Here is a 26,806-nt window from a genome sequence, read left to right as displayed (position 1 = left end):
GGGCTGTCAATTAAAGGATCAGTTATTTTCTCAGCGATTTAGTAAATTCTGATAATTCTACAATTGAAACAAACATAATTATGAGACGAGGATATTGCTCAAATGACAAAAGATTGTACTGTTATACCTTATGCCATGTTTGAAATGAATAGCGCAAATCATAACAAAACGATACACAAACCACACTATTCCCGAAAGTTTCTGTTTTTTGTATAGTTACAAAGTGAACTTACGTAAACATCCCGAAATATTAAAATGCGAATAAACGAGTATACATACTAACAGAATGGAGATGTAACTAACAACGGCAAATCATGAGATGTAAAACGTTTGTGATGGAAGAAGGAATACATTTCCTCAGTGCACTAGGCCTATATTTAAATTGTGGACATTTCGCAAAGTCACACTGCTTCGATAAAGCCAAGAGCTGAACCGAATGGGAGGAAGTTGCAGCTTATAATTCCATTGTATGCCTACAGCCGCATTTTCTCCGCCCTTCTCCTTCCCCTCCCCCTCCCCTCCTCCTCCCCCTCTCTTAATGTCGACTCAGGAGCTATTGGTCAATTGTTTTCTCCAGCTTTATAGCATAAATCTGAATAGTCACGCCAGTTGTAACCAGTTCTGTTTATGCGGGAAGACTATGATTACGTGTCACTGCGGGATACGTTTAAACAAACAAACAAACAAACAAACAAACAAACAAACAAACAAACAAACAAACAAACAACAGCACAGTTATGGGTTAACCATCAAGCGCCTACCTCCATTACACTGTCGTTATTGACGCACATGTTAATAAGCGAAAGATTATAAAGAGTTACATAAGATATATTTATCTGTTTCACAAGAGGTGTTATCTCATTCACGTAGATTCATCGCAAAAACCAAGACAACACATTATTGAAGATACTCTCACTGGGGGAAATACATATGGGCAAAGCTATTCATTGAGCTGCATTAAGTTATGTCTGCTTGATTGAAGTTTTTGTTCTATCTTAATATGTATGTCTATATTATACATGTATAAATAAATAATAACCATATATGTTTTTTATAGGGGGCAATTTGTACACATATCAACACTGTATTTGAAATGATTTGGCATTTAGGTTTATTCTTCATGATGAGGAATACGGTTTTTCTTTCTTTCTTTTTTCTTTCTTTTTGGATCTGCACCTACATTATTATCGGTATCGCCTGGATTTCAGATGGTTTCAAACCTCTAAAGTGTAAATCATATCGAGGAGTTTAAACTGTTTTTTTTTTTTTTAGTGTGCGTGTAATCCCGACACTGCACGCCATGCAATTATCATAGCTATGATAATAAGTATACTCCTGAAAAAAATATTAATGCTGCTTTTTCTTCAAGGGATGAATCAATTTGATGGAAGATTTAGTTTATACAACGCGTTACACAGACTAATAAACGAATAGGAAAGAATCTATATCCATCTTCCGTGGGCATGTCCGGCAGATTCCTCATTTCCACCCCATTATGCAGTTCTCCTCCTTTCTGGGGGTTTGGGAGGGGGATAACGTTAACGTTATTTTTAGCTTGCATTTGCGGTCAATATCAGACCTGTTACCCACGGGTCCAGCGAGTCCTGACTGAGCTTTGAACTGGTTTTCTGCAGTCGCACAAACAAACATCACTAGCTACCTACATCGGACTATGAGACTCTTCTTAAAAATGATCATTATTATGCACATATGTGATACCAGTTTATCCTTATGCTTTGTTTCATAGGGATGGCATTCCTTTTTTTGAGACTATGTAAAAATAATTTACATGGTGACACATCTGAGGGATTTGATAAAACATGTACTGGCAAAAATGCATAATATACTCTCACACCCTAACAATTCCTATTCACACAAAATATATCAAACCTAATTATTGTAGCTACAGCTGTAGAAGAGAAGCTATAACTCTTACAACCTAGCAATAACTCGTCGTATGCATCTATGCATAAACTATTTAATTCAATTAAATAAACTATTGAATTGAATTGAATTGAATTGAATTGAATTGAATTGAATTGAATTGAATTGAATTGAATATGCATCCATCCACATGTACAAAAGTGTAGAATATTGCCTTCTCACAATATGTGTGGGATGAAGATTGGATTTCATGCTTGCCATTCTTTGAAAATGAAGTTTAGTAAAGGGAAAGGGTTTCTTTTCAGGGAGTGGGATCAACATACCAATGATCAGTCTTACCACAGTTTTATACTCTTGCAAAAAGAGGAAGAAGTAGGGCCCCTTTCTTCAGTGTACTGAAGAAGGACACCGGCCTTGATGGCATTAATGAACTGAGGACAGCCATGCTAGATAATAGATAGGTTTGGAGATGCAACTTCGTTTATGGAACCCGAGTTGGCATAGGCTTAAAGCTCCTCGAATTAGTAGTGTATAGTAGTAGTAGTAGTAGTAGTAGTAGTAAATGTTCGTGTATCTAATTTGAATAATTTGAGTGTAGTATAATACGCAAGTTAGGTGTATACTTGAATAATTTTATAAAGACGAGATGTTCTTTTGTAATCCTTGCTCTATATTCGCACTAAGAGTCCAAAGTTTTCTTCATTCGTTATTTTCTATCATCATACCATTTTGTTCTTGTCCACGCAGATGCTCCGTTCCTCAACCCATCACTGTCAGACAGCCAAGTATATGGCTTGCAGACTCGTGCCGTCAACTTGACGTGCGCGTGGAGCGGCTTTCCCCCTCCCTTTATTACCTGGACGCTGAACGGAAGGTCTGTGACCCGCCGGGCGAAACGGAAGTATTTGGATGGGATCAGCACACTGTCGGTAAACAACAAACAACAACAAAATATAAAATTACTAAATCAACAAGCAGACAGACAGACACACAGACAAAGAAACAGGCAAAAACTTGAATCACTCCGGAGTCACATGATTTAAAACAAATTTTGCTGTAGACATTCCTGTCTTTTAAAAATCTGTTAATCATAGTGATCCTGATACGAATTCGGTGAAAAAGGTCCTTCTCAATCGATCGATCAATTAACCAATCAATCAATCAATCAATCAATCAATCAATCAATCATCACTCATTCACTCACTAACTCACTCAATCACTCAATCAATTAATCAATCACAATTATAGCTTAGCAATTGTTTCCTTGACCATAGTAATAATATGTCAATAATTTATTTGAATCTGATTGCCACTGAAAAGGATAAAATGACAGGCAACCAACGGCATACCTGCACTATGTCACACCTTTCCTACATGTATGAATGCCAATGACACAATAGCAAGTCGCTTATTACACCTCTCTTTATAAGAAGGAGATAACAGCTGAAGATGACACCAATCATGCCTATTTTGCTCAGGGTTTTTTCTGTCTCATTTCCCCTGGGGGTCTGAGGAGATACTGTTCAGTTGTGCCAGATTTTGTTTGTTTTGTTTCTGTCTCCCTTACAATCCTCTTGAATTTTCTGAGTAACATAGGGAAACACTCCAGTGAAAAGAAAACATCATGTTCATCTTAATGTCCTATATACAAAATTTATGATTTGTGATTTGTAATTATACGTTTGGATCAATTTTATTTACAGGTGGAGATAATTGGCTAAATTTAGTAGCATTGGCGAAGATGGACGGAGTACCATCATTGATTAAGTCAACTTTAGTAAAAATACTTCTTTGGTTGACTTACACTCGTCTTTTTGTTATTGGTTTATTGATTTATTTTGTTATGTGTATGTATGTGCTTATGTATATTTAATCATTATTTAATTTATCTATTCATAGTACATTTATTTCTTTATTCATTTATTTGCAAATGCGAGCAGCTAACTCCACTTGCCACAGACTTTGGGACGTACCGTTGCCACGCCTCGAACAAGCTTGGAAGGAGCAGTCACGCCATCACTTTAAGAAGAGCACGTGAGTCGCTTATCACATATTTACTACACAACAAACTTGTCTTCCCGATATGACTCTCATTTACATACACATCATGCAGCACGTGGCAGATGATAATTGCAGGCTGAGAGACACTGAATTACTTGCACGTGAACATAAAAAAAAAAATATCATTATTTCAGTCCACTGCCTATATCGTAATACAAGTGCTGACGTGCGAGATTAATGGTGTTAAACCAGAATCTCACGGAAGACGTGTTGAAATTCAAGAGTAGGGTTGCAACTAGAACATTCTTCGTCAACATTATAAAAGGGTCGTTGCGAACATGACAGGATGCGTGCCGTGCAAGAACTTTTTTCTATTGCCACACTTTGATGTTTGTATCATTCCTTATTGATGTTCCATGTAAATTGAAGGGACTGTTGATGAAAACACGAAATCCAACGCGAAAATCATGAGCGAAAGAAAATCTATGCTAGCCACAAAGTAGTTCATAAAAAGGCGGTATTTCCGATCATGCCAATATCTTTATAATCTCTTCATCCTGAAAATGAAAAAAGAAGAAGAAGAAACACCGTTATAAATGCAAAATCCTTTCGGCAGGGCCACCATCAGCTCCACTGCGCGTGCGCACGGGGGCCATTTCCCAGACCTCAGTACAGATCATCGTGGAACCACCATCCACTGAGATTCGGGGATTTCCCGTGCTCTTCTATCACGTGGTATACCAAGAGACCGCCCCAGTAAATCTACGGACGGATTCGCCGCTCCAAGGGGGACAGCAGCGCCAGCCGGGGCATACAGAGCGGCAGCCGGCTTCGTCGGGAAATACATTCCAAGAGCAACAACTGAGGCAGCAAAATCAACAACCTTACGTCGCACGGCAGGAAAACTCTCGACGTTTTAATATAGGTACTCAGACTATGAAAGCATGAGAAATTGATTCCGACCTGAACATGCGCAGCGTCCTATGTTAAAGTGTAGGCCTACAAGTGAAAGAAATGAGAAGTGAGGCAGACGTAGCTCTCAATGATACTAGTCCCTTTTTTATAAATTATGATAGGCTGCCTATATAATTATGATAATAATAGTATGATGATGTAATCATTGACATAAGGGAGCAAAAATATAGAGCTACGTCCGTCTCATACCTCATATCTTTAGCATGTATAATCAAAATTCATATACACACAAAATATAATCTTATACGTATGTGAGTATGCACATGCATTGTTGCCGTAGTCCTTATAGTATATGGTTTACTTTGACCCAGAAGGCTACTGATTGGCCAATCTTACTGAACATTATTTTCTTCTGGCAAGTTCAATAACGGACACGTATAGAAATGCAAGCAAACCATGATGTGGACTGCTCGGTACAGTAGATGCATGTAAAACAATACTATTAATAATCACACAAACTTTTATATTATTCAAAGAAACTGACACTACATTTATTTTACACAGTTTAGTGGATTGTGAATGCAAATATCAATATAAACATTCGAAGCTGCAACAATGCACTCACATACCACAGAGAAAATATCATATTATTCGTGCGAACAGTGTGTGAGTGTTAGCGCGCGCGCGTATGGCAAGCCATATTGCTTTTTAAAAAGATTTTCTGATATCACGAATTCCCTTTCGTGACATCAAAAATTCGAATTTCTGATATCACAAATTCAATTTTTGATATCACAAATACCCATTGGTTTATCACGTAACACCAATTTTTGATATCACGAAATCGAATTAGTGATATCACAAATTCAATTCGTGATATCACGAATTCAATTCGAGATATCACGAATTCACATTCTTGATATCAAGAAATACATTTTGTGATATCACTAATTCCAATTTGTAATATCATTAACTTACATGGAATTTCAGCACATATCTTTCGCAAAGAAATGATTTGATTTCGAGCATTAGTTTTGCGCTGAAATTCAACCGTAAATTCTAGCGTTTGTTGAGCGCAGAAATACACAGGGAATTCGAGCTTTAGTTCAGTGCAGAAAACCAACGGGAATTTGAGCGTTAGTTGAGCGCAGAAATACATACGGAATTCGAGCATTCGTTTTGCGCTGAAATTCAGCTGTGAATTCGAGCGTTAGTTGAGAGCAGAAATACACAAGGAATTCGAGCATTAGTTTTGCGCTGAAATTCAACTGTGAATTCGAGCGTTAGTTGAGCGCAGAAATACACAGGGAATTCGAGCATTAGATTTGCGCTGAAATTCAGTTGTGAATTCGAGCGTTAGTTCAGTGCAGAAATACACAGGGAATTCGAGCATTAGTTTTGCGCTGAAATTCAACTGTGAATTCGAGCGTTAGTTGAGCGCAGAAATACACAGGGAATTCGAGCATTAGTTTTGCGCTGAAATCCAACGGTGAATTCGAGCGTTAGTTGAGCGCAGAAATACACAGGGAATTCGAGCTTTAGTTTTGCGCTGAAATTCAACAATGAATTCGAGCGTTAGTTGAGCGCAGAAATACACTGTGAATTTGAGCATTAGTTTAGCGCAGATATTCCTATGGAATTTCAGGTGTTATCTTTACATAGTACAGGCTGTATATAACGATAGTTACAAAAAAAAACAAAACCCTAAATGAAGAGTTTTGGCAACTCGTCTTCATTTAAAGTGATTAGGAATTGGTTTTAAAAGAATCGATGAAAATAAATCGTTTAGCAGCATATCTAAAATGCCATTATTTATTATGTTGTCAATTACTTCAAAGTCATTATTATATTCTCTTTTTTTTCCCTCCATTTCTTGCCACTGATTTGGCAGAGACTGGTTGACTTACAACTTTTGTTTGCGTTTCTCTTTACTCTGTCATGTGAAAGATACTCTCTCCCGACCTCCCCCTGTTACTTAATAAGAGAGATTTCTCATTGCGCAGATTAACAAAATTGAAGTCCTTCGTACCACTGCTTTTTTCCTACTACAAATTCTAACTGTTTGTTTGCCATGCATACTGCTGCATAAACTCCTCATAAGATCTGGATATCTTCACTCTTCTTGATACGGTCTGAAGACTTTTGGGCTTGTGCGTTCCAGTTTTGTTCTCCCCGGTTTTGGTTCTTGAATAAACTTGCCTATATGATTACACTTTAAATCATTTTACAAAATCATAAACATACTGGGGCAGGCAAACTGTACACCCAACACAATTGGTCTTAATGGATACACCCCTTTGTTCTGGAGGACTGATTTTGAGGAGTGAGAAAATGTCTTTAGGAGAAACACGTTGCTTTATGTGACCACCAGCCGACACCAGTGGTGACATTAAATTGGCAAGTTTACGACTCCCTCTCGCACCCCGCATGCCTCACAGTCTCTCTCTCTCTCTCTTATTCTCCGCTGCTGACATACACAGACCAGAGGGTTGATTGCCCTCGGTCGGTCCTCCGCAATACAAACACATAGTATATGCTTTTATAACACATACACATACCACCACACATAATATCGATTTGGTGGAAGAGTCTACTGTAAAGGGGATTACCACATGAAAAATGTATCATAATTAACAATAATGTAGTAATAGATTACAATTTGAGGATCAAAACGATGAATTAAATGTAAGCCCTAAGTGAACATAGTATCATTGAATTCATGATAACATGTTGCAAAACAATTGATTTGTATCAATAATTCATCGAATATACCTTGACGATCATTTACGGAATGATGGATGTGTAAATCTCTCATATATAGTTATTGGTATTTTGAACATTGTTCTAAAAAAACTTAGCAGTAGTATACCTTCCATCTGAATATCAGCTCAAAAGTAATGTTCCAATTCCCTGTGTATTTCTGCGCTAAAAAAACACAACAAACAAAACCGCTCGAATTCACAGTTGAATTCCAGGGCAAAACTAACGCTCGAATTCCCTGTGTATTTCTGCGCTAAACTATGAAATGCTCGAATTCACAGCGATTTTCTGCACTAAACTGACGCTCGAACTCCCTGTGTATTTCAGCGCTCAACTAACGCTCGAATTCACTTTGTATTTCTGCGCTAAACTACTAGTAATGCTCGAATTCACAGCGATTTTCTGCACTGAACTAACGCTCGAAATCCCTGTGTATTTCTGCGCTGAACTAACGCTCGAATTCACAGTTGAATTTCAGCGCAAAACTAATGCTCGAATTCACTTTGTATTTCTGCGCTCAACTAACGCTCGAATTCACAGGGATTTACTGCACTGAACTAACGCTCGAAATCCCTGTGTATTTCTGCGCTCAACTAACGCTCGAATTCACAGTTGATTTTCAGCGCAAAACTAACGCTCGAATTCACTTCGTATTTCTGCGCTCAACTAACGCTCGAATTCACAGGGATTTACTGCACTGAACTAACGCTCGAATTCCCTGTGTATTTCTGCGCTCAACTAACGCTCGAATTCACAGTTGATTTTCAGCGCAAAACTAACGCTCGAATTCACTTTGTATTTCTGCGCTCAACTAACGCTCAAATTCACAGGGATTTACTGCACTGAACTAACGCTCGAATTCCCCGTGTATTTCTGCGCTCAACTAACGCTCGAATTCACAGTTGAATTTCAGCGCAAAACTAACGCTCGAATTCCCTGTGAATTACTGATATCACAAATTCGATTTTGTGATATCAATAATTCAATTCGTGATATCACAAAATGGAATTTGTGATATCAGAAATTCGCATTTGTGATATCACAAATAAGAATTCTTGATATCACAAATTGAAATTAGTGATATCACAATTTTATTTCGTGATATCACAAATTCGAATTTGTGATATCAAAAAATCATTTTGTGATATCATGAATTACCATTGGTTTTTCACGTGAAACCTATTTTTGATATCAAAAATTCGAATTTCTGATATCACAAATTCATTTAGTGATATCTCAAATTGAATTGTAGATATCAGAAATTCGAATTTCTGATATCACAAATTGAATTTGTGATATCAAGAATGGATTTTGTGATATCACAAATTCGATTTCTTGATATCACAAATTAAGTTCATGTGCTACACTTACGGGAATTTGTGATATCACAAATTTGATTCTTGATATCATAAATTGAATTCTTGATATCAAAAATTTGATTTTATGATATCACAAAATGGAATTTGTGATATCAGAAATTAACTTTAAATGTAAAAAAGGCTTGCCATACGCGCGCGCGTGTGTGTAATTCTGTGCTGATAACAAACTTTAAAGTGTTCCACATACTTAGGGTTTGTGCAAAGACGAAACAGCAGATTTTGATGAAAAGCAATATGGCCTAAACTCACTCTTATTAAAACCGTCATGCCTTGCAGGGTCAAATATCGAGCTTACGGGGTTACACCCTGGGAAGACTTATGCCGTCCGCGTGGCTGCAGGAAACGAAGTCGGAGTAGGCAATTTCTCAGAAATTCAAGTCAGTACAGGTGAGTTTACAGGAAATAACAGATGTAACCCGTTGTTCTAATTCTTTTCCGATTCCCAGCTTTGTTCATATCTTTGTCTTCATATAATTCACTTTACACTTTATCCCTGCCTCAGCTTTGTTCTTAAATTCGCCTTCTAATGTTTTCTAAAGTTGTCGTACTGCTCTGAGCTATGAAACATCTCGCATGGTGTTCCAAAGAAACAAAGACACAATCGGTGTTCGTTTCTGTGTGTCCTTGTCTCAATATGGAGAGGAAGAAAAGATATTCAGATAGATGTATAATATGATATAAGGGGTTTGGTCGCAAAACGAGTTAGCTCCATTCTCGATAGAGGTTGAAGCATTTGCTATCAAAGCTGCTAAAAACAAATTAAGAAAAACAAAGAGAGTATGAAATGTTTCTGATCACAATTTCAAGCATATTCCTTGTTGTGTAAGAAGTGAGGCATCACTTGAACGCTTTTATTTTGCTCTATCAGACTTCCTTTAAGATATTTGAGAATGGGTTAGCCCAATTTGCGATTACACTCTTCATATATGTTGTTCTGCATGCCTACCATTTGGTTCTACTTGCTGAACTAATCTTCTTACAGCATGCTAATATAGACTGTGAACCCTAAATTTCTTATAGTGTAGAGTTTTGCGGTCGAATAGGAAGACCAAAGTATTACAAAGATTAGAAATAATCTGCTTACTTTACCTGAATAATCCTATGTTTTAAAAATGATTAAAGCTCTCCACGTTGTCAGCCCTCTTTGAATAATATACGTACAAATATAGATTCACTTCAATATTACCCGAATTCGTCAACATCAAGAGTGAATCTGTAATGGCACTGAATGTGAAATGTACATGCCCTTCCTATTTCTTTAGAAATTTAGGAATACAACCCCACTACCCATGTGTTCCATTGTCTTGTGTTTGTGAAAATGTTTAACGATCTCCTGATTTATATGATGTCGTAATAGCATGCTAATAGAAAACCTAATCCTGTCTCACTTTACTCCGGTGAATGGATTGCTTTGTTTTTGTTTTTGTTTTTTCTTTTCATGTTTGTATGTTTGGATCATGTTTGGATCAAAACGAGAAAGAATTTCATTGAAATCGCCGAGGCCTTTATTGATGCGGCAGAGACAAGTGTAGGACGCGGCCTTTAATGTAATCACCGTGAGAACTTTGAATTTGACATCTGTGAATCTCCTTTGTTCTTTTCTCTAGCTTCATCACAAAGTGTCAGCAAGATACAGCGACGCACTAAGCCATTAGCCGTCCCCCTCCTCTCTACGGGTATATTCCTCTCCTCGATCTTTGTATACAGTATTCTCCGTTCGCGCGGATTATACAAACGCGGCACCATTTTTTGTTTGTTCTGTTTGCGTAGAATTATTTTGCATTTATGTGCAGTCTCAGAAGGGTCAAATCGGAAGCACAGTCTCTTGAAAAAAAAAAAAATATATTTCCCAGTCGACCTAGGAAGAGAATGAGAAAAACAAAAATTCTACAACAAACAAATGACTCGCTTAAATCAGTTGTATTTATAACCCAGGTTGCAACAGATGGCCTTCATTTTTCTGTTTGTTTTAAGATATCATTTTTTTTTTCATTTCATGGACCGCAGAAAGACTCAAACATACTTACATTATGTCATCAATCAGAATGCTTCAATCTTAGAAATCGGTGGCCCAGTAGCCAGGGTCCACCAGAAATAAATGTTGGGCCACCTGTCTCTCTCTTTCTCTCTCTCTCTGTCTCTTTTAATATCATGTAGACCAATTAGGCCATGAGATATTTGTGAGTGTGGACATTGTTTTCGTGTCTCTTTTTTTCATAGAAAATACGGGCGAATAACTGGCTGCTTGGTGCTTGATAACTGCGGTGGCGGAGCCATGCTTTATTTTTTTGTTTGTTTCAACAAAAGATATAAAAAGAAAAATCGAGGGGGGGGGGTTGTTTGTCCCTTCCCTTTTTGTAAAGGCATCTACTCCCTCTTTACGGAATTCCTGGATCAGCCCCTGTAACTGCACGTGTTTCGTCTAGCTGCTGCGACCAGGGTTGCCTGATCGCTGCTAGTCTTCTTGGCAAAATTCGGTCGAACTGTTCTTATTTTTGCTCACGGCATTTTTTTTTTTTTTGGTCCAATAATAGAACTAGGTGTATAGCTGTGTTAAATATAATGATTTAACTGATATGGGAAATTCATGCTCATATCTCATCTCTCATATCATGAATATGTTAAATCAAGTGAACCTAGTCACAGTATAAAATGTGGTATATGAAGCCCAGCCAATTTTCTCATTATCCTAATGTTTAGTGAAATGTTTTTATATAAATTTCTGACTTTTTAGTCACAGTACGTGATATTTGAAGCACTTTTACAATATCTGCCATTTTTTTTTGTGGGATCATCATGATTTATTTCATTATTTTGATGTAATTTTAATTATTTTTTCTTTTTTCGTGGCACAAAATTTCATTGTCAAGTCACTAATTACATGAAATTCGGTAATTTTCTTGGCCCAAGCGTGCCTCAAGACAACAACAACAACAACAGCAACAAAGATATAATGTCGAACCTTGGTATAGATAATAGACGCACGACAGCAGTAACTCGTTTTGTCGACAATATTATAGAAGACAACAGGATACTTTGTCGTTTGCTAAAAAAAAAAGTAGTAATGGCTTTATGTGCCATCATTTCAGAATTATGATAAAAAAGAAACAGTATTCATAGCCAGGAGCCCCTGTAAACGCCTAGATATTGGCTATAAAAACAACCAAAAAAAGAGAAAAGAAATAGAAAATGCAAATCGTTCAATACACGTATATACAGGTCAGTCAGCAATTAGATTTGTGGATATATTCATATATCATACTAAAGATAATCTAAATACACTGTAAATGCTTTAGGTGTATTTCACAGTGTGAAACCATGTTTCAAAGTATCTTGATACAACAATTTACTAATAGTCAGCATGATACTTAGAGAGCATTACTAGTAAACTTATGTCTGACCATTAAAGAGTCAATTACGATTAGAACTGCAGCATCGACTCAGCGTTAGCGACAAACAAACTCGCGCCTACCTTAAGTGACGCACAGACAAAAATGCAAAATCTATACAAAGACGTCCAGACCACTGTTCTGGTTTGTGTACTATAGTATTTCTAGTCATAATTACTTAGTATGGAGCATGAAAACACGCAATCGTCCCGAAAAAAAAAATGGTTATCCAAATGTTGCATTCCTATACGACGAAGGCAAGAAGAAAAGACAACGTGATTTTTCAAATGGAAGAGATTATTTCCAACGCGCTTGTGACTGCGCGTACCTGTGTTTATGTGCGTGTATGTGCGTGTGCTTAAGTGCCAGTGTATTTTGGATTTGGTTGTGTTTCTGCGCTTTGACGCTTCAAGCTCCTGACAGAATTACCTGCCTGCGTTACGCCCAAGTCCCGCTTGTATCAAATCGCTTCAGTCTCTACATTCCTACTTTTTGCATTCACCGCCCTGCATGCAAGTTTACGAACAAACTTTGCTTTTGGTGCACTTGCTAACATCTTTCCGTTTATGTATCTAACAACTTAAATCAAGTGTCCCATCCATTTCCGTAACTTTTTCCGGGTTGCCTCTTCCGTATGTTATAAGTGTGTAGTCATGAACATCAGTTCCATCACCAACTAAACCATAACTCGATTAAAGACGGCAAATGAATAGTGCCAGGAACAAGCAAAAGGAAGTTAAAACCAATCAATAATGTGTGAAGATGGCAGCGCTTGTAAGTGCAAATATGCTTAAACACTGCCCAATATTATCCATCAATTTGAAGGAATCGATTTTCATATTTCCTGTTCAGCAGCAGGTCCCAGTGCACCTGTTATGCCCACAGGGACCTCGACTCCCGCCTTAAGCCCCGCCCGCCCGGCTCGAACGTCAATTGCTCCAGCCTCTTACCCTACCCCTGGTACATATTTTTGGGTCACTTTCTCAATTTCATTTTATTTACTATTTGACAACGACCATCATTCTCCTAAGAAAAACAAAAGCTTATCTTGTTCATGTCTTGGATCATCTTTTGTTTGTATAATGTACACCTCTGATTACAGAGCCTTTGACATTTTGTGAGAATTCTTTCTTGAAAGTTTAGTCTCAATATACAGAGTAACATGATAGACTTAGGTGAATATCACATGCTTACATTGTGTCCTGTTTTCAGTGTTCGTGAATTTCCAGGTCTTTTTCGTATTTACTTTTAATGCGTCTTTGAGTGGGACAAAATGTTGTATATTCATAATCTTCATAATCAGTGTCTAAAAAAAAAAAGTACGGCAGGCCTACACCCTTTGTCCATAAGCAAAGAGTCTAGTGAATTCTAGCTGATTAATATCTGTACCTTCATTGGTAGATGCATGTTTCGTAATAGTTGATATAGCAACTAGAAGTAACCAACTCTTAATGTGTCGACCATCCGCTTTGAGGAATTGCTTTACAAAAATAACACACGCCATTACCCATTTATTTCTCGCTGTCCAATTTTGCACCTTTTTGAACTTAATCAACTAGAAGCATGACGAATTCCTTAAACGTAGTGCACAAGAAGAAATGTGTGATATCTTAAGCAACAGAGAAAATAGTCCTATATTGTACGCTGCGCACATATCTAAAAACAAATGAAATAGGAAAGAAAAAGAAGAAGTGTCAGATTTTCTAAAAAGTTTTCCACCATATTGTAATTTTACCACTCTCTAGCGCGTGCACCGGTCAACCCGTCTACTCGACCCACGCCCAACATGGACCCAGGAGTTCGTGCAAGGCGGCCCGAGAGCTCTCGTCCGTCCACCCCGTTTCCGACCTTGCCCGAGGGTGGTAAGAAGAAGAAGAAAGGCATGTCGCCGTTCCCAATCATCGTCGGCGCCATTCTAGCTATGTTCCTGGGAGGCCTTCTCATCTTCTTCGCGTCGTCCATGCCACTTTTTCGCTGGCAGAAAAGGCGACAGCGCAACCCACCAGACGTAAGTGTGTATCGTCCTCGTTCTGGCCTTTTCCCATGTATCCTCTAGCGAGGCAAACCAATGCCTTGCTGTGTCTGAGAATATGATAATCCTTTATTAATGAGTTTATCCAGCGCATCACTGCCCTTGAAAAAAGAAATAATAATCATTAAGGCATTTTCTACCAATGGAATTCCTACCTTTGCCCACTGGTCGTCGTAGCGACCTTTATATCCATGAATTTGATTGACTGGATCTCTTTTGATTTTATGCGATTTTTTTTATTACATTTTGGCTAGGAATTTCAGTGGTGAGATAATGGAACAGGACCCTAAAGGTCTTCTTACTTTAGGCTTGACTTCGACTCATTTAACATTACGATTACACCGAATAGACGTTAAAGGAATTATGATTGCGATGAGGTGAAGCTAGACACTGTTTGATTTTCAATTTCTAACATTAAGTAACAATCTTTCTTTCTTACGCCATCCGAAATATCTGCCCTGACAAGTTGTCAGTCTCTTACAATTTCAGTAAAATAATTGGTTTTAACTGGCTTAGCAGCTCTGGTCACTGACTGTAACTGTGGTAAGTGTCAGAGACTGACAACTTGTCAGGGCTGACAACTTTCATGAAACGGTGTCCTGAATGACGAATCCGAAACCTGCTGGAATAGTCCGACTGTCATATTCATATCTATACAAGCACAGAAAAAAAAAATGTTGCATTTAAGCATATGGTTTGAATTAGCCTTGCTTCGTTTAAATGCGCAATGAAGTTAAGATTTCTTTTTTTGTCTATTTCTAACATGCCCTGAAACCCTCACAATAGAACCGTCGACTCTGTGAGCAATTGACTTATTTAGTCTCTCTCTCTCTTCTCTGTCTCTACACACATGCAGGAAATGGAGGAGGAGTTATACAGGTTCAGTGGCTCCATCTACAGCGAGTCTTCGTCTTTGCAAATGAGACCAGTCAGTGTGGTAATAATGGTGGACTGTCCATCCAGTGGGTCTGTCACGCCAGTCTCTTTTAACCCTCTCTGTGCCATCCACTCAAATACGTACGACTTTCATACACATACTTATGGAAAGAAAGTGAATGTGGCACACAGAAGGTTAATATCTAAGGGATGGTACAGCTGGGGTTGAGATAGGTCTTGATGTTTTCAACGTTTTTTATGCCTTTTTTTCTAGATAAAGAGAAACCTCTTATGAAATATGACCTAGCATAATGATTCTAAAAGGAATTCAAATTTATTAAATGAAAATCGGTTTTGAACTGACTTGAATATCAAAACCAAAGCAATCCACAGGATTGCTGTGTTTCAGTTCGTGTTTAAAATTGGCGACCATTTCAAAATCGATTGTCATCAAAAACACACTGAATTCCTCTTAGAATTGTGTCTTTTTTCCATTTCATACAGTGGTTTCAAAGTATCTCGCAAAAAGCTAAAAGCTGAATTCTCACCCCACCCGATACTATACCACCCCTTTAACTGCATGTTCAAGACGAGAATATCAACACTCCCATTTAAAATTGAAAAACGAATCAATTAGAATATAATCATGCAGAGTTTAAAAATATACTTGGATAAATAAGTAACTTTTGATCATTTTTTTTCTCTATAAGTCAGGTAACGTTAACCCTAAAAAGACTGGGCTATTTTGGTAGCTCGAAAGACTGGGGGGGGGGGGGGGGGGCCTAAAGGGCCCCCCCCCCTTAAGATTTCGGTCGTGGATCGCGCGATCGCCGCGAAAATTTGCACAATGGTAGTGTGCGATGTAATCTACAAGATAGTATATTCAAATTTTCCAAAATAGTCTTCTTTTATTTTATTTTGATTAATTATGCTAATTTATGCGAGAAATCAGACTCTTTGATCTAAATCAGTAAATAAAGCTCCAAAAGTGCTCATTTTTGGTCTAATTATTCTTTGTGGCATTCTTAGCAAATGCACTTGAAAAAAAAATTCGGTATCAAAATTAATTTCTTATTTATTTTATTATTTCATGAATTTCTTATGTATTTCTTTGTTTTTTTGACCTTTTGTTTTTGTTGTTTTTTTAAACAAAATTTGTGGCAGACATTTTTGAAGCATAATACTCCTAAAACAAATTGATTTTAGCCATTGAGAGTAAAAATAAGCATATTTATATGAACCATGTGAAAAAACTCAATTTGCATTGACTTTGTACACAAAATCACATTTTTGAGCCATTTTCGGCCTCACATGCATGTACAAAATGTTATGTAACTTCAGAATCGTACCCCCGGGCGTCACAAATTTGGTGTCAAAATGTGCGGGAAACTTGAAAAAAAAAAAGTCATAGAGCATCGCGGCGAGAGCATTGCGTGTTGCAGAGTAATCGCGCGAAATGTCGAGGGGGGCCTTTTAGGCCCCCCCCCCCCAGTCTTTTTAGGGTTAAGCAAGCATTTCAGACTGTTCTTGATGACTAACTGGTTAAGAGGAATCACTTTAAATACTTGTTTAATATGCTTAAAAGATCTACGTATGTACCTTCGTTTCTTTTCCCTATTACGACTTCCCTCAACTTGGAATACGTTGCTTAATATGTAGATGAATCCTGTAAGTTGCCTGATTCTAGCGAGTTGGTTTCTTGATACCCTGCATGCCAGAACAAGATTATTATCATAATTGTCACCGCGATTAAGAATTCTATGGCAGGTAATAAGAACACATGTTGTATAGAATATTGTCGAGGATGGGATTATGTGTTGTTTTTTTTTTTTAATAATAGCACCTGAAATGTAAAATAGTGTTGAGTGTGGATTTCTTTTTCTTCTTCACTTTCTATGTTCATACTTTCCTATATCCTGCAGAAAACATTAAAGTTGTCCTGAAGCTGATCTCAATGTCTTTGTATGCTAATGTACATCGACTGTTGAATAGTATCATATTCATATCTTTATACACGAATATTAGAGTAACAATCGAAAAAAAGAAAGAAAAAAGAGCCAAAGCATTACCTGTCATTAACATTTTTCGTTTTTACATGCAGCACTACGACTCGGGTATTCACTCTGGATCCATGGGCAAGGAATTCGAGTTCCCGCGGGAACGCCTGGTGATCGGGGCGGTAATCGGTACGGGTTCCTTCGGGAAAGTCGTCCGCGGAGATGCAGAAGGGATTATCAAACCGTCGGCGAAAACGGTCGTGGCTATCAAAATGTTAAAAGGTAAAAGTGAAAAATACTTCAGTGTTTTGTTAAGGTAACAACAACTATAAAATAAGTGATAATGAATTATAAGATCTTGTTTTTTTTTCTGTACTGAAGAAAAACATAATGTGTATATTTGACATGTATAATTTAACATAACATAATCTAACATAGTAATAACTTGCCAACAGCAAAACCAGATGAATTTGCCGGATCATTGATGGTGCATTTAGTTTATTTTTCTGTTTTTCGTTTATTTTTTGTTTATATATATATCTATCTATCTATCTATATATATATATATATATATATATATATATGTAAGCATATTCATTTTAATCAAAACATCTACATTTCGGGTACATTTTCTCCCATTGAATATCAGGACATTTTAATAAATGTATATATATATATATATATATATATATATATATATATTTCCTAATGACGGAGAAAAATAGAATTAAGAATTAAATGTTTTGGATCAAAAAAACTGGAAATGTAAGTGAACTTCAATCTCCCACTGAAACTGCTTCATTAGGTTTTTTTTTCTGTTGTGAAGTTTTTGATTTTATTTGGATACCTTGAAAATGTTACCTTTTGAAACCAATTTCAAAAATTTTGTAAATTAAACTGTGTAAGGTAAACTGTGTAACGTATCCTTCTCTTGGACACGCGAAATGTAAAGGTTAAGTCCACAGATGCTATGTTTCATTATTTTACGAGAAATGATTCGTCAAAATTTAACGAGCAATCATATTTCCCCTCATATTATTCCGATACCGCGTAATCTCGAATGATTCATTTTAAATGTATGTAAAGAGCTTTCCATTTTTATATTAGTTTTATTCAGCGGAGCCAATCCAGTCTCCAAGAGTGTATTCTTTTTTTTTATTATTCCTGTATAAACGATTCATTTCAAAAGAATTATCATGGTTCACATTGACAGGAAGATACAGAACTTAAAATTTGGGAAAGATATGTCATCCAGCATCTTCACGAACGTTATTATGATTTAAAGAGACAGGTAGCATGCTCCACGCAGTGAAAAATTCTGCTCCAATTTCTAACGTGAAGTAACAATACTTCTTTCTCACGTCATTCGAAATATCTGTCCCCGTTGCAGAGGACGCTACCGGACTAGACCACCAGGATCTGTTGAAGGAACTTGCAGTGATGAAGCTTTTGAAGCCACATCCGAATATTGTTACTCTCTTCGGCTGCTGCACCAAGGATGGATGTGAGTACTCACGGGCTTTTCAGTGTCATGCAAAGCGAAGCGAGCAACTGGCAATATCCGTACCTACACTGTAAAAACATCGGTGTTACATTTAACACCACGGGTGTTAAATCTAACACCGGTCAAACTTCAATAAAGGACCACACCCACAGGTGTTGAAAATGCACTGTGATGGTGTTGAAAAGTGTTCACCTGACACTTCGTGGTGTTAATTTGACACTGTACCTGGTGTTATTTTGACACTGTACTGGTGTTGATTAAAAAATGACACCACATGGTGTTGATTTGATATTTGTTGGTGTTAATATCAGTGGTTTAACACCCGTCAAGCTTCAATAAGAGACCACACCAGCTGGTGTTACTGTGGTGAAAATTTATTTTCACATTTTTTCAAAAATCTTGTATTTTAATGTAAAATTCTTGATCGTCTTGTTTAAATTAAAAATCAGCAAGAAGTGCAGTTACTAAGAAACTCTTCAAAAAAACAGTTTAAAATTGGGAAATGACACCAGGTGGTGTTAATTTAACACCATAAATGAGCACCGAAAATTTAACACCAGCTCGGTGTTCACCAGCCACAATGACGTAAAAATACGTACGTATGTGTGCGTGTGTGTGTTTGAGTGTGTCTGTGCGTTATGTGTGTGTACATCGTCAGGGTCGTCATATTGCATTACTCAAGCAAATACAAGATTAGATATAATGATTATGATCATGATGACATCACCTTAAATCATTTCGGCCTACGTCTGTCCAATTAATGTCATGATGGTGACATGACGGGTTTGTCTATCCACGTGCTCGAATTATCTTGACCTTTCATAGATGACGAAAATTTGATTGTCTGTTATTTCAAAAAATTTTTAAATAAGTAAATTAACACTCAGCTTTGCTATTCTTATTTCTTAGACGAATCTCCTCTCATCATTATGGAATATCTTCCAAACGGCAACCTTCTCTCGCATCTGCGCAGTAGCAGACAACGTGTGGAGGACTTTGAGATGCACAGAACGAGCATGCGCACAACCCTGTCGCCGACGGACCTTATCCGATATGCATACGAGATAGCCAATGGAATGGCGTATCTCGCTTCAATGATGGTGACTATCACGTTTCGGCTTCTATTTTTATAGCGATTGTCTTTCACCAATAATTACTGTAACAAGACATATGTAAAAGCGATTGGTTGAACTTTTATGAATGGTTGATTGAGAAGGTCTAAAAAAACAACAAAAAACTCTTGTAGGACTTTAGTAGAACGCCTTCTTTGCGCCTCACCTCTAGAGTTGGTGTGACACCAGCCCCGTTAAGGCCCGTGGATACTAGAATGGGTATATAACAGTCCAACAATACTCGTACGAATAAATGAACATACAAACACACAACAAAGCACGCCCTTTCCACAGCTATAAGATGTCCCCTCAAACCCTGCTAACTATACTTACCTGTACCCATAAACTTCGTCTGTCGGTGATAGGATATATAAATTATATCCGTACCATAATAAAAAAATCGGAAATACCTCACATACCAGCCTACACCCATAGTATCTAGTCTGAGAAAGCCGCGTGTAAATTGAGGAATAATGATGATGAAAGTGTAGTTTGTTTGTTCAAATTTCCATCTGAGAAAATGGTTAGATAGCCAATATTCAGCTGCCCTACCTGATCGTCTACCAGTGTCCATGGGGTCCAGTTGGCTGTATATAGAGGTGAGGCCACTTTACCGGGTTAATGTACCCTGCTCTCTACGATGGATGAATGAATAAAGCTGGATCTTTTCCGCGCATGAGTTGTGACTCACAGACACACGTACGACGCCTCCATTTTAGGTCCTACCCGAGGGACAGAGTTTTTCCTCTTACTAGAGGCGACGATTTGTTTACACATAACATTATCATATTGTTCACTTATACTCGGTGAATCGAACCCGAGTCCCTTGGATCTGGAGGCAGACGCTCCACAGACTGAGCCAGATCACCGTCATTAGTTCTGAAAACAAGATCTTATTTTTCTCTCATCTCCACAGTGCATCCACAGAGATTTGGCGGCCAGAAACATCTTGCTGTCCAGAGATGGCGTCTGTAAGCTGTCCGATTTCGGCTTAGCGCGTGACGTCATGAATGGTGGAGTGTACCAAAGAAAAACACAGGTAATACCCTAACATGTCGGTATTTTAACGCTACTCACGAACTGTATTCGGAGACTGAGCATTTTGCATTTCCTATGTTATACTATAAGTGAAGTGGCAAGAACGGATTTCACAAGTACGTGGAGAAGTGTCATGTTATTATATCACACATTTCTTGGTATTCTTCTTTTTTTTCCTAGGGAAGGGTTCCTATTCGGTGGATGGCACTTGAGTCATTATTAGACAATGTCTACACAATCCAGAGCGATATCTGGTCGTTTGGAGTTCTTATGTGGGAGATTGTCACGATTGGTAAGTTCAGCTAAAAGTAAGCAGGCAACACTTTTGCAGTCAAAACTACAATGTTTTAGAAAAGACACTTCGCTCGTACTCAGTGCCAGTTTGTTATGGTTTTGTGACGTAAAACAGTCAGTTGTTACGAAAGTGTTTTGAATGATATACGTATATGGCAATGGATTCAGCATAGTTCACAATACCAGTACAGGCAATACAGCAACCTGTACAGTACACCGTATTGCTATGTGTCAAAACGAGTACATTGTCATTTCTAAACATATTTTACACACATTATTTTGATATCGTTTTCTTTTCATTTATTTCATTTCCAATTAACAAAAGTACAATCACAGGAAGACATTTGAACCTATATGATTACACGAAATCAATATATCATTGTAATGAGAGAAAATACAATGAATTTAAATACAATGAATATTGATTGTTAATGAGTTATCTACAAACTACAAGCTGTGCTCTATAGCAGCCTCTTCTATTCCCCACAATTTTCATTCGTATTGTCAGAAAAATCACATAAATTGTATTTCAGTTTATTACATTTTCCTTTATTACAGTGTTGCATTGATTTTGTTCCAGGAATTGTACACTTGCTCGTTGGAAATTGAATGAATGAAATGAACTCTAAGAAGAATCATGCCGTCTACAAGATAACAGAGTGTCAAAATGGAAATGCTTTTAATTCCAGGAAGACGACAGGGTACAAAATTAGGAAACATTGCAGCAGTCCACCTAGCCCCAGTTTTATCAAGAGATAAAATCGATTTGAAATTCCCTTACCACACATGCTGTCATAGACTTACAGTTGAAATCAATAATATAAATAATTCTAACTCTTCATAAAACGGGGTCAAGGTGTGATAATATAGTTATTGTACATTCGTTGATAGTCCTGTTTGTAGTTGGTAATATAAATCATGCAACTATAATTGTTGCAAAACTTGTATTTTAGTTATCTCTACCTATGCCGCCTCCAAAGCTGAAAACCAAATTATTTAGTGCATGCTAAAATATCTCATCACGCAGGCCTACATTCCTGTAGCCAACAACTGCGCAATCCTTCAAATCACTTAGGTATGATAATCGTGTGTTTTCTTCTTTCCAGGTTCGTACCCTTACCCGGGTGTTCCCAGTAAGAAGCTTATCAAGGATTTGCAGAAGGGCTTCAGAATGCCCCGGCCAGAGCACTGCAGCGAAGACATGTAAGTCCACATTATATCTTACCATTTGCGTGTCATATTGATTTTACTGTTTCCTGGGAATGTGCGTGAAATTCGTGAACACTTTTACTCATTAATTGGCATAGAAAGAGCTGACACAGGTGTACAGTCGTGTCATATTTCATATTTGTGTAACACATTAATTACGTATATATATATATTTATTATATAAGTGCGCGGGCAGTTTTATTTTGTGTGTGTGTGTGTGTGTGTGTGTGTGTGTGTGTGTTTCTGTTGTTACGGTTGTTGCTGTTTACTCGTCTTTTGCCTCCACTGATACATTCAGAAACTCGCCAATGGAAGAAAAAAATATCTTACTTGACTTTTGTTGAGAGGAAGGACAAATGCCAAGAACGGTAAAATTGTCACAAATTTTGGATAGAAATTAGACAATATTGTGGAAGTTTGAAATGATGTCCGTTTCTTTTAGCATGCAAATCTGTCACACTGACGTCATACCTTAACATTATCATTCTGAGTACAAAATATGTTGAATGGAACTTAAATTATCTTTTTACTACCATACAACCCCATACTTCTGACAAAGTACAATTGTAATTGTCATTTACTGTGGGATCATGTAAAACATAAAAAAGAAAGAAAAAATGTGAACAGGAAACTTGTAAGGTCTATTCTTTTATTATGATATTAGTTTGGCCTATTGTAATGTTTAAAGAGAGCATTTGGAATGTCATTGATACTTTGTACAAAGTTAAGTAAAATCTCGTAGGTTTGTCTCAATCTATATTGAAATTGTCATCCATTTTCATTTTACAAGCATTCAATGTCGCATGATTGAAACAGTAGAGTGGTTTTGGTCAATTTCAAGTTTATTGCTCTTAACTTTGATTTTAAAGGCACCAAAATCAATGCTCACAAGTTCACATTCGAATGTACGCACTCACTCAATTTCATGTTTGATCATGCTTTTTGTATTTGAACATTGAAATAAATGAGCTGAGTGAGCACTTCAGAGCATTTGCAGATTCGTTTTAGAGCCATCAAGTAATCATACAATCAAGTACCAATTTTCGTTAGGTAAATGTTGTTTGCTAAGTGTACTGATAATTATATCATATTTTCATTTGGTATGTTCTTTCTCATAAGACGAGATGACGGCTTTCATGTCTTTCAAGAAAATACAAGCTTTCAATGAACACACACCTACCATTAAATTAGGGAGGATGGAAATCTAGTGGCTAAGTGGTTCTGAAATTTATTTGAAGTAAATTCGAAATATAGAGAAGTTTTGCATCCCGCAGTAATATGTTACTAACATTTTTGAGATGTGGTGGGTTTTTTAGATGGAGCAGAGTTGTTCGAACTGTCTCCCACCTCCATTGAGTGAATGTATATTGAAGTTACAAAGCATATATCTCATTTGACCAATTGTGCCTATTTTCCAGTATGTCATTTTTTTTAATTTTTTTTTTTTTGGTTTTGGGGAAACTAAACCGAAATGTAAAATGAAGTTGTTGTGCTCGTAGATAAAAGCAAAAACAAACACATCAATAACATCAAACAGGACGCGTTTCAATCTGTTGCATCTGTGACAACGATTATGTGCTTAGTTTCATATCATCTCTATATCTCTCTCTGGTAGCTACACCATAATGTTGGAGTGCTGGAGGGAGGAACAGAGTCAGCGGCCGACCTTCGAACAGCTACGAACGAGACTCGAAACTATTCTCATCGAGTCCGGGGTTAGTGTCCATTGTCGCGGATGGGATTTCTGTGTATATATTATCAACCTATGACTTTTTGACAAAATCCTGCAGGTCAATGACCCTTCTTGCTGCTTCATCCCACGACGTGCCGTTTAATCAATCTTCAATTTTATTTTTTAATCAGATCATCATGTTTGAACAATTATGTCATAATTCCTATGTGGTAAGTGGTCACGCACACACACACACACACACACACACACACACACACATATATATATATATATATATATATATATATATATACATAGATATAGATATAGATAAATATAGGTATATAATAGTACACGTATTGGTGCAATGATATAAATCAATATTACAGAACTCATGCTGTCAATTCCAACAGTCTATTTTGACACACAAATTTTTGGGCGATTGGCCCTTTCTCAAAATAATGTTCTTGATTCTGAGAGAATCTATCAGAGTAATGTATAAATGCATATCATATATAAGGGTAATGTGCTTTTTTTTGGCATTCTTTTACTTTAAATGAACTGACACATTGACCGTTACGTACTATGTTCTCTTTTTTTTTTGTACAATGCATATATCTACACTGAGCATTATGTATTATCATATTTGGATATATTCTTTGTATTTTCCATCAAAAAATACGGAAATAAAATTGAAATATGAAATACATTGACATACACTTCAATTGCAACTAACCGACAAATACCATTTTTGTTTTCTTCGTCGATGTAAAATGATTACATATCCTTCAGTATCGCATTAATAGCCATGATTAAAAATCACTAGCCCACATACATACTTGCGTTTGACTCGAACCAACGTCCTCCGAATTGCTAGATAGGCGTCATTTTCACCAGACTCCCGAACTGCTTGTTATGTTTCATTTTTTTATGCCTCCGCCACGAAGTGGTGCCGGAGGCATTATGTTTTCAGGTTGTCCGTCCGTCCTTCCGTTAGTCCGTCAGTAATGAATTTTGTGGCAAGCGTAACTAAGAAACCTTTTGAGTTATATCCTAATGAAACTTGGCATGTATGTGTATGGGGGGGGGGGGTGAAGTTGTGCCGATCAACTTTTGGGCGCACATGCTTGAGGGCAAAGGTCAAAAGGTTAAGGTCATATACATAAAGTTTCACTATTTCCACCACATCTCTCCAATATCTCAAGATATTTTCTTGAAACTTACTGTAATCATGTATTACCCAATTAAGATTCTATGGTGAAAATTTGGGGTCATGAGGTCAAAGGTCAAAAGGTCAAGTAAAAATATTAAAACTTCACTTTTTTCTCCGTACCTTTGAAATTGTTCGAGGTATCTTCATGGAACATACATGTACTGACTGGCAGTGATTTTCTAGACAATTTAGGGTTCATGGGGTCAAAGGTCAGGGGTCAAAGGTCAAAGGCAACACTTCAAAATTTTACAATTTCCCTCATGTTTATGCAATGCCAGCAGGATTATTTTTTTTTTACACTTGGTGTATGCATGTATAACCTAATAGAGATTCTCTGGAATTTTTTTTTTGCCTCAAAGGTAAAAAGGTCAAAGATCAAGTGAAAGTGCTGAACTAAGTTTTTTCCTTCATATCTTGGAAGTGGCTCAAGTCATCTTTAAACTTTCTACATATTTATGCATGTTCGGCCTGACAGTGATTATCTTATGAATTTAGGGTCAAAGGCGAGATGAAAATGGTAACAATTTACTATTCAATACAGAAATTGCACTTTTTCTCCATACCTTGGAAATTACTCAATGCATAAACGTATGAATTGGTCAAAGTCAAGTTAAAGTCCTTAAATCCCAAATCATACATGCTCTCCTACTCGTCCAATTAAACCTAGGTCAAGGAAGGTGAACATTCAACACATTTGTGACAAACTTGTCATTTTAATATTTAGCCAATTTTGTGAAAATGTAATCACACATTTGTCCACATGTACTGTCTAGACCTATAAGGAGAATCATGCATCATGGCGGAGGCATACCAGTCACCATAGCGACATTTCTATTTTATTGATAAATTAGTAATTGATAGATTAGCCTTCATCATTGCGCTTTATCATCTTGTGTCTTTCATGTTTTTATGAATTATCTTGTTGTTTTTCTTCAGCTCAAATTTATGATGCAAAAGTCCAGATGTCATGCGTCAAATATGCGTAACATTATATACCTGCATTGCAGAAATCTGTCCAATTTTCTACCATTCACACTTTCTTATTTCTCTGTGCTGCAGAACTACCTTGTCCTGGATGACTTCGACGAGCGCCTGTACGAGTACACGTACGATGGAAATTCCACACCCGACGAGTGACGGATCAGCGCTGCCTGCCGGTAGTTCTAGCAAGTCCCCTCGGAAGGCACACGAAAACAAGCCAGACAGAATTGGATAACTCAGTAGAACACCTATTACGCCAATAGTCTTTCACAGCTCATTTTTAAACTTGCCCTTATTTGACAGTGACCGAACGCGAGGGTCTCTGCCCTTGACAGTCTGCAAGGGTGCTAGGTGAAGCGAGCAAGTCCACCAAACTGTCAGTAAAAGAGCTGCTTTTATGTCATCCCATCTCCACATTCTGTATATCATCTGGCAACACACAGAGCTCCCCAGTGCCCTTCCTTCATTCTCTGTCTTTCTTCGGGGCTTTTCATGTTTATTTGTCAACGATGTGCCTGATTGATGTGTCTCTTAGTGGAATATTGCGATT

General features: G+C 37.3%; 1 protein-coding gene across 1 annotated transcript; it reads left to right on the top strand.

Moving 5' to 3' along the window:
- Positions 1–2,631: 2,631 nt before the first annotated feature.
- LOC139735739 (proto-oncogene tyrosine-protein kinase receptor Ret-like) lies at positions 2,632–26,412 on the top strand (the record flags this gene model as incomplete). The annotated part of the gene is made up of 15 exons (XM_071646488.1): positions 2,632–2,813; positions 3,825–3,918; positions 4,502–4,810; positions 9,216–9,326; positions 13,181–13,294; positions 14,083–14,336; positions 15,217–15,306; positions 17,338–17,515; positions 18,624–18,737; positions 19,647–19,837; positions 20,766–20,888; positions 21,068–21,179; positions 22,288–22,384; positions 24,006–24,105; positions 26,335–26,412. Coding segments are annotated over 15 exons (2,147 nt in total), but the record flags the coding sequence as incomplete, so codon positions are not given.
- Between the last annotated feature and the right edge of the window lie 394 nt (positions 26,413–26,806).

The sequence above is a fragment of the Diadema antillarum genome, unplaced genomic scaffold (assembly GCF_040938485.1).
Source record: "Diadema antillarum isolate AM-2024a unplaced genomic scaffold, OU_Dant_1.0 seq00000596_RagTag, whole genome shotgun sequence".
In the NCBI taxonomy this organism is placed as follows: Eukaryota; Metazoa; Echinodermata; class Echinoidea; order Diadematoida; family Diadematidae; genus Diadema; species Diadema antillarum.
The sequence above is the reverse complement of the archived record's forward strand: the minus strand, read 5'-3'. Positions and strand labels throughout refer to the sequence as shown.